Source organism: Ascaphus truei, chromosome 1, assembly GCF_040206685.1.
Source record: "Ascaphus truei isolate aAscTru1 chromosome 1, aAscTru1.hap1, whole genome shotgun sequence".
Lineage (NCBI taxonomy): Eukaryota > Metazoa > Chordata > Amphibia > Anura > Ascaphidae > Ascaphus > Ascaphus truei.
Genome location: NC_134483.1, coordinates 512,754,630 through 512,763,928, shown reverse-complemented (window position 1 = coordinate 512,763,928; position 9,299 = coordinate 512,754,630). Strand labels below are relative to the sequence as shown.

The window sequence follows — 9,299 nt, the reverse complement described above, 5'->3', positions numbered from 1 at the left end:
TATTTTAACCCTTCAGTGCTAGTTAGTGATTGGTGATCCTACAGAGCATTAAATACCCCCAGGAAGCAAAAAGTTAACATGGTTTAAATGCACAGATCAGATCTCATTAACCCTAACCTTGCCGGCTGTGTGAGTACACAAAGCATTAGATATTTGCAGCAATGATTATATAAGTGGTTGTAATAAAAATTTAAAAAATAAATGTAAGTGGTTGTAATGTAACCCAATATATTGTCAACGCCAACTCAATGATAATTGCACCGAGCAAAAGCCGTCTCTAGTAATGGTAAACAAATGGTTTGCAATCCCACGTGTAACCGTTTGAATGCGTGTACTGATTGATGATTATATTATATTGCTGATTCTATGTAACAATACCTTTTTTGGCCAAAATAAGTGGTATGACATTTGCGGTGCAATGTTGTCATCCAGTGTTATTGTGCCCCCTCCCACATTGAACTGCGCTAGGGAATATGTTGCGAAACAAAATCAAAGAAAAGAATGAGTCTGTCGATGTTGACGATTAACTCATTATGTGCCCACTTGGTATCGGTGACACTATAAAGCAACACAGATTAAGTTCTGTTTAGCATGACATATTCTCAAAACGAGCTGCAGACACCGAACAGGATAATCCAAGGTATCTGTTACTATCCCAGCACCAGGAAATGTCACTATGCAATAAGACCCAGGGAGAACCTTTACAACAAGCAGTGTACGGTCATCACCAGAAAAAAAATCAATAAGATGTACAGTCAGCAGAAGGGAGAAATGAATAAGACCTGGGGGCATGTGGACAGGGTGAAGAAAAAAAGGGGGGGGGGGGGGAATCAATATGTAATGCACACGTGATAAATACCCCTGCAACATGTGCAGGAATGGGTTAACCCATCAGCAACGAATTTGTCAATGCACATTATAAATACATCAAAAAGAAATCACTAGATAAGTGCATGATCACTGCAGGAAATACAAATAAGATGCAGCATGGATGGAATAACTCATTGCATAGGGGTATAATATACAGAAACAGTAATGCACCCGGAGGCAGAGTGCAGGAGACAGTGCAAGAGGCTGTAACAGCAGCGCTGCAGCATGCACAGGGAGTGCATGGTGTACGCGTGGCACTGTTTATATGAGATCAAAACAGAGCCAAGCCCAGGCAGAAAAAAATGGCGACTGCACACAGCCCCACCCCCTAATATATCTGTATATGAGGGGGAGCAGGAGCAGCCCCCGACCTTCTCACACCGGGGTCCTCTGCTTACCTGTTGTTCTGGGATTTTCTAGATAGTGAGGCTACTTTGCTTTTCTTCCTGGAGTAATCGCTGTCGAAAGGTAAAACTGATGCATAGCCATGTTCTGCTTCTGCCAAGAGAGATAGAGGGGAGGGGTTACACAAATACTCCCTGATAACAACAATCAGTGCATGCACCTGAAGAGGTGTATATATGTATGTACAGTATATATATATCTCCCCTGCAGCATGTAGTTATTTGATCCCAACTCTGTTTGCAGGGGCTCTCTCTTCCCAAGTCAGAGTGCCATGTTTACGTGAAGAAATGTGTGTGGGATCCCTGTGTGTTCTTGTTTAGGGTGATCGCCCCCCTCTGATTTATAACACACACCAACAGCCAACGAAGGTGTCCCAAGTCTGTGAGGCAGAATCTGACAAGTGTGTGTGTGTGAGTGTGTGTGTGTATATAAATATATATCTATATATACACGCACGCAATTGTGATTATAAACACTTTGGAAGTAATTATAGGACATAACTGGATATGTTTTATAGTCCGTCCTGGCCGTGCGCTGTCATTATTATTATAACCCCCTTCTCTTGGCAACCTTTACAAGGGGGGAAGGGGGTGTAAATGCCCCCCTAGGGAGTATATGATCCCCTCTGAGCAGTGGGTTTCGGGGTAGATCTGTGCTGGGAGGGGGGGTGGGGTATGAGGGACAAATACCTCGGTCTCTTCTCTCCAAATATTCAGCTGCTTCCAGGAGGATTAACAGAGAGTTCAACTCCATACTTCTATATACAAATATACACAGCTTTTTCTCTGTATGTCACGGAATATTGGTAAAATTAAAATAACTAGCTGATAACTTCGTCCCCCTTTGGTGTGGAGGAAGGAAAAAAAAAAAAACAAAACAAGCTGAAGTGGGACCCGAAGTACAGGGAGTTCAGGCGCTGCAGGGACTTCTCAGTCCATGTAAACGGCAGCGCAGCCTCAATAGGCACGGCTGATGGACGGCCGTAGCCGGCCAATGGGAAGGCGGCATGTGGGGAGAGGCGGGACGTACGCTGTTTCCCCAGCCAATCGCAGCCCAATCGGTGCGGTGTGATGGGCGGGGAAGTGGGGGGGGGGGGAGGTCCGAGAGAATGTTGACAGATCCCCAATCAACTTTACCAGCAAGATAGGGGATGGCAAAGATTGAGATGCTGAAGCCTAGCAACAGTGCGCGTGGCCACGCCCCCTCGACCGCGGATTGGTCGGTTTTGTGCATGTTAAGTAGAGGGCCCGATGAGGATTGGCCAGGGGGGGGGATAAATGTAAAGTGTTCCTCCTCCTCCCCCCGCCCTCCCTATGACAGTGGCTGATGAGCACGGACACTGCGGCCAATGGGCGCCGTTGAACTTGACGTTGCTGTGAGGAAGAGAAAAGTTAAGGGGAGGAAAAAAAAAATAAAAAAAAAAAAAATAAGGGAACACAAACCGGTTAGGGACCGGAGAAAAAGCGCGAGACGAGTTCAAAAGCGTTAAAAGGGATATATATAGCAAACACATGTGTAGCCAGGTCCCCTCTAGCTCCCCAGACATTCGTTTCTCTCGCTCTCACCTGCGACAGCGTGAGGGCAGTTGCAGGGGTGATCGTGTCACCGGGGGCTCCCGGCGACATCAGCTACAGGGCGCCGCCATCTTTTGTGCGTTTGCGCCTACGCGGAAGTTCGCGAGCGTGCAGTATAGCCTCCGATGCGATATGGCAGCCATTACAGGGTGTGAGAAGAGGCGCTCCATAGTCAGGGGCATCCCCCAGTTCGCACATACGCAGTTAGCAGCGGCGGTAGTCCATTACACAGCACGCACGAGGCCGCAATGTTAAAGAGAGCCATAAAGGACTACAATTCTCAGCAGCCTCTGGGGACTGCACTTTCACCCTGGTCACAGGCAGCCAGACAGCCAATAAGGCTGACAGATTCTCATGCTGCAAAGTTGCAACAATGTTGTGTGAAGACAGGGATTGTCAGTTAGGAGCTGGGACACAGAGAGGGGAGGGTGTTTTTGTGCAGTGAGGAAAGTAGCCACCTGCACTAGGCCAGAAGTCTGCCCTTAGCCCCCAGCTAGGCCCTACTCACCTCAGCTTGTGGTTACTACAGGGACTCCACTTAGACTAGGGACAGGGTCCTGTAGAACCTAGACAAGTGAGGGTCCAGCCAGGAACCGTGACTATCCTGGAAATTGCTGTGAAGGTAATACATCCTCTGCGTTAGCAGAGATAAGAGACATTATAAAGGTGGATCACTCCATGCGGGAGCCACCCACCGTTGAGGCGGAGGCATCTTGGATCATCTCCTGGAGCAAGGGATTCCAAGCAAAGGTCATCTGTGCACCCGGTAGCAGGAGCACCAGGCAGGTATTATCCAAGTCACCAAGTGCACCACCTATACACTTCATCTTAATGGGCAGCGCTGTTCCACACGTGGGTTGGGTTGTGGGACTCTTGGGACTTTGGGTACAAGGACTTTGGGGATACTGTGTAAGGAGGTTATAGCCCAGTTAGGGGCAAGGTTATAGCTGCCAGCTAGTTGCAGAGGGTGGCATATATATCGTTGTGCATACTGATGATGTTGCACTGTGAAAGTATGATACTCTGTGTTGTGTTGCTATACAATGTGATGTGATGTTATTGTGTTATTTGCTCGTTCAGTAAACCTTTTAGCCATAACCCTGATGTATGTGGTTTCTGGGTGGGTTCCTATGCTAGGCCCATTCTACATTCCTATAGAATCCTACATAGGTGGAGGCGCTGACCGACGAGAACGTTCCAGAGATTCACCCCAGGCTCTCACTAGCGGAGGCTTAGGCGTCCTGTGAGCCTGACAGGTATAACGCACCACACCAGGTAACATTAGGTTCCCCGCACACACACACTATATGTGATTGGGTAGGGGGAGAATACCCGCTACATATGTATATAGACACAACATGTGCACATTTATATATTCTGAACACATGATACATAAAGCTTGGCCCCCTGCAGACGCACTTACCAGAACTCCCTCCTACTGTCTCTGTACGTTCTCCCTACCTACCAATTAGACTGTAAGCTCCTCAGAGCAGGGACTCCTTTTCCTTAATGTTACTTTTATGTCTGAAGCACTTATTCCCATGATCTGTTATTTATATTATCTGTTATTTATTTGATTACCACATGTATTACTACTGTGAAGCGCTATGTACATTAATGGCGCTATATAAATAAAGACATACAATACAATATATACAGGTAGTCCTCGCTTTACGATGTTTCGCTTTCCGTCGGATGTGTTTTCCGACGTCGCATCATGCAGTCCGTCTAAACTCCTTATCTGCCGCAAGTTAACATGGGTCCCGCTTTCCGACTGTCCCGACTCCAACGTGAGTTTGCGGAACGCATTGTGTCGGAACAGCGAAGACTACCTGTATGTATATATGTGTATATATGTGTATATATAATATATATATATATATATATATATATATATACACGTGTATATATATATATATATATATATATATATATATTTATATATATATATATATATATATATATATATATCACTTTCCCCCACCCCCTGGGAAATATGGCAGCTACGGTGTATGTGGTGCATTACCTATGGCTCACAGGAGAGCTGAGCCTCCGCTGCTGGGAGCCTGGGGTGTGTCTGATCCATCTGGTGACAGCGCCTCCACCTGCGCGGGATCCTATGTTGGATAACCCCGTGACTGGATCCCATACAATGATACCCACTGAATAAAATAACCGTTTACTGTATGCATAAGAATAATAACCATATACCGTCCCGCCAACTAGGCCTCGCATGCCCATACCCTCACAGTGTCCTCCAACTCAAATGTTCCCACCTATTGTATTGTATGTCTTTATTTATATAGCGCCATAAATGTACATAGCGCTTCACAGTAGTAATACATATATAAATAACAAATAATATAAATAACAGATCATGGGAATAAGTGCTTCAGACATACTGTAAAAGTAACATTAAGGAAGGAGTCCCTGCTCCGAGGAGCTTACAATCTAATTGGTAGGTAGGGAGAACATACAGAGACAGTAGGAGGGAATACTAGTAAGTGCGTCTGCAGGGGGCCAAGCTTTAGATGTCATGTGTCCATGATTATCCAGTGCTACTCATATGCTTCTTTAAGCAGATGTGTCTTAAGGTGAGTCTTAAAGGTGGATAGCGAGGGGGCTAGTCGGGTATTGAGGGGAAGGGCATTCCAGAGGTGTGGGGCAGTCAGTGAAAAAGGTTTAAGGCGGGAGAGGGCTTTAGATAAAAAGGGGGTAGAAAGAAGACATCCTTGAGCAGAACGCAAGAGTCGGGATGGTGCATAGCGAGAAATTAGGGCTGAGATGTAAGGAGGGGCAGAAGAATGTCAAGCTTTAAAAGTGAGCAGGAGAATTGAGTGTGAGATACGTGATTTAATCGGAAGCCAGGAGAGGGATTTCAGGAGGGGAGATGCGGAGACAGATTTAGGAAAGAGTAGAGTGATTCTGGCAGCAGCGTTTAGGATAGATTGTAGGGGAGACAGGTGAGAGGTAGGAAGGCCGGAAAGCAGGAGGTTGCAGTAATCGAGACGTGAGAGAATGAGGGCCTGAGTCAGAGTTTTAGCAGTCGAGTAACAGAGGAAAGGGCGTATCTTTGTGATATTGCGGAGGAAAAAGCAACAAGTTTTAGAAACGTTTTGAATATGAGAGGAGAATGAGAGAGAGGAATCAAGTGTAACCCCTAGGCAGCGTGCGTGGGCTACTGGGTGAATGATCGTATTTCCAATAGCAATGTGGAAGGAGGTAGTAGGGCCATGTTTGGGAGGAAGTATAAGGAGCTCTGTTTTTGTCATGTTAAGTTTCAGTCGGCGGATGGCCATCCAGGATGATATTCCAGAGAGGCATTCAGAAACTTTGGTCAGTATAGCAGGTGTAAGGTCAGGGGTTGAAAGGTAAATTTGTGTGGTGATATTTAAACCCAAAAGATGTGATTATCCCCCAAAGTACTGAAGGCCCTTGGGCACCCAACCACCCTGGTGTCCACAAGCAGCAACCCACCTAAATGTGTGAGACAGCGCTGCCCCCAACTACCGTGTGTAAAGTTGGTGCACTTGTTGATACGTGCCGGTTACTCCGGCCCTCGGTAGCGCCACAACGGAAGGATAGGATCCTCTGATTCAGCGATGGTTGTTGTCAACGATAACGTCCGCCTCCACGTGGGGTGACCTCCTGTGTGTCTGATTTGTAGAGTGATCTGGTCCCAGAGCACTGTATCGCCAGTTCGCAGCCGTGTCCTGGCGGTGTCCCTCACACTGGTGCTACAGGGACAATGTCCCGAACTACTGGGCCTGTCCCTGCAGCGACCACAAACTGAGAGGAGTTGGGGCCTAAGGGGGTCTCTGGCCTAGTGCAGGGGTCACAGATGCCCTGCATCCACACACCCTACCCCTTCCTTGTCGCAGCTCCGACTGGCATGCTCCTAGCACGCGCAATGTATCTATTGTGGAAGCAGGGAATCCTGGCAGTCCTATTGGCTAGAAGGGAAGGATTCCAATGCGCACAGTCTCATCCAGATTGGAAATATATAAAGAGATATATATATGGAGGGGGAAACCCCTGGAAGAAGTCTTATTAGACGAAACGCGTTGGGACTCTTATTTCTCTCTTGCAAGGACTGCATTAGACCCCTTGGAGCTGTCTGGAGCTCTGTACCCCCTCCATGTGATATCCCCTGGTGTATGGCCATCACTGGGGTTTATTGAGAGTGGGGAAACAGCTGTTTCAGTGCAACTTTTTTTGAATATCCTGCTACCGGTGAGCCTGCACGACATCGCGAGTCCTGCTGCTGGAGACAGTATACATCATCGGAGTTGTCCTGGTAACGGACAGCCTGCAACATCAGTGTGGTTAAACTCAGTAACCGAAATGCCCGTTTGATTTCCCTAAATGTGAGTGTAATACCTTCTTTGCTTACATTGATTTATACAATATCACACTATTGCGTTCTTTCTTCTCTTTATATATTTCCAATCCGGATTATATTCATTGGAATCCTTCCCTTCTAATATTCAAGTGGTTTAGAACGAACCCACTTGCAATCCGGTGCGGCACCCATCGAGGGAAATTATATATATTTTCAACATTGGAACTATAAGTATCCTTTTTAACTCACAGTATTTTTGCGCTTGTTTTCCCCCCATTTTATCACAGTCCTATTGGCTAGGCTGGCCCATGTGATGAAGCAGCCCCATAGCCTACTGGGGGCTGTAGTCCTTGCGGAACCTATGCCTGCTATGGCCGCCTCGCGCACGTACATGGCGCATGTGCCGCATCTCGCGCATGCGCGATCGCAGCCAAAATGGCAATTCCCTGCAAGGGGAGCCACCGGTAGCCTCCGGCGACGTGTCACCTGCCGCAACCTCCCCCTGCTCCCCCAACCTCTGTTTCATGATGCAACTGCAGCCAGAGGTGGAGGACCAGGGAGGACCCAGGCTATATACACACACACACACACACACACACACACACACACAAATACTCACATGTAATAGTTGAAGTCTATGGTGATCCCTAGAGATCCAATATACTGGCACAGCATAAGAGATAATCACATAAAAGTGGTTTATTGGTTCAAAAATGCACACATATGCCAGACGTTTTAGTCCCCAGGGGGACCTTCTTCGGGTGGTACGACACATCGGCCATATGTGTTGGAACCAATAAACCACTTTTATGTGATTATCTCTTGTGCTGTGCCAGTATATTGGATCTCTACTCTAGGGATCCTCACAGGCTTGATAGATATATATTTCTATTTTTTTTTAACTTGAAAAAGTCACTTCAGTGACGAAACGCATCAGGGTACGTCATCACGCAAGTGCACACTTAACGGCCGGAGAGCGCATTGAGCTGATCTGAGGCTGACAACTTGAAATTGCATTCCAAGCAGAGACACGGTGTTCTCATTCATCAGAAACTGCTGAAGGTGAACTTGATTGGCAATCGATCCACGATGTGTTCCAGGACGGTGTTCCCCTGTTGGTGGTGATTATATCACAAACTGCTTATAATTCTTTTACTTTTGTGAGTGTCCTTAATCCCCTTGTCCTCTTTTTAATATTAAATGTACTTTTTTACACTATGGGATGTGCGCTCTCTGTTCTTCTGTTTCTATAGATTTCTGTTGGAATTGGTTATTCCTTCTGAGAGCAGCCTTGGATCCCTGGCAATCATCTTGTTCCTCATTTTGAAATTTTCTGGACTTGCACTAAGGGTTGGACTTTCTACGTTTTTGTTTTTCTTTTTTCTTGTTTGTTATATGTTATCACTATTGTTGGCACGTAATATAGTTTTTTAGATTAATATATTGTCATTTATATATATATTGTTCTTTATAGTTTTTTTTTTTTAGTTAAATATTGTTTATATCACCTTGTTTCACAAGTGGCGCTACTGTATCTTCTTTGTGTGTGTGTGTGTGTGTGTGTGTGTATAAATATATATATATGTATGTATGTCATATGTGTATGTATGTTTAAAAAATAAATAAATAAAACAAATATATGTACTATACTCCCACTTTTTTTTTTTTTTTTTTAAGATAGACTCTTGAAGGCTATCAGACTGGTCATACTAAAAATCATTTAGATGGTCTCCAAATCAGTGAGAGTTGGCTAATGAAACATGCCAAAAGTTTGGAAATGCAATATTATGGGAAAACTGCCCTACCTTTTGTATTTATAAAATATGTAACAGATATTTAACTGAAAAAAGTATTCATTATCCTACGTTCTCCCTCATATAATGTCCCTTGCCCGAGTGCGAGTCAGTGGAAAATGAAACAACCCCCCCCTGTGTTCCTCCCACATCTCCCTGACAAAGTTTTGACATGTTCGTGGGAACGTCTCCAGTGAGCCAATGGTCCTTCCATAATAATGGCATAGAGAAGCAGGACTGATTCAGCCCACAGCATATGGTAAGAATTACAACTGTATAGAGTAGATCTTGGCCACCTGGGAATTGCCTTGGCGT

At 45.6% G+C, this 9,299-nt stretch overlaps 1 protein-coding gene and 1 long non-coding RNA gene across 2 annotated transcripts in view; one reads left to right on the top strand and one right to left on the bottom strand.

Annotated features, from left to right (window-relative positions):
- Positions 1-2,276, bottom strand: part of MXD4 (MAX dimerization protein 4) — a 48,883-nt gene extending 46,607 nt beyond the window's left edge. Inside the window, exons 1-2 of the mRNA XM_075570843.1 lie at positions 1,965-2,276; positions 1,269-1,368 (exon numbers count right to left, since the gene is read on the bottom strand). Coding sequence (XP_075426958.1) covers positions 1,269-1,368; positions 1,965-2,028 — 164 coding nt within the window. The 5' untranslated portion in view covers positions 2,029-2,276. The remainder of the gene's footprint in view (positions 1-1,268; positions 1,369-1,964) is intronic.
- A 369-nt stretch (positions 2,277-2,645) lies between these two features.
- LOC142472146 (uncharacterized) overlaps positions 2,646-9,299 on the top strand; it is a 52,997-nt gene continuing 46,343 nt past the window's right edge. Inside the window, exon 1 of the long non-coding RNA XR_012789613.1 lies at positions 2,646-3,635. This is a non-coding gene — a long non-coding RNA (uncharacterized LOC142472146). The remainder of the gene's footprint in view (positions 3,636-9,299) is intronic.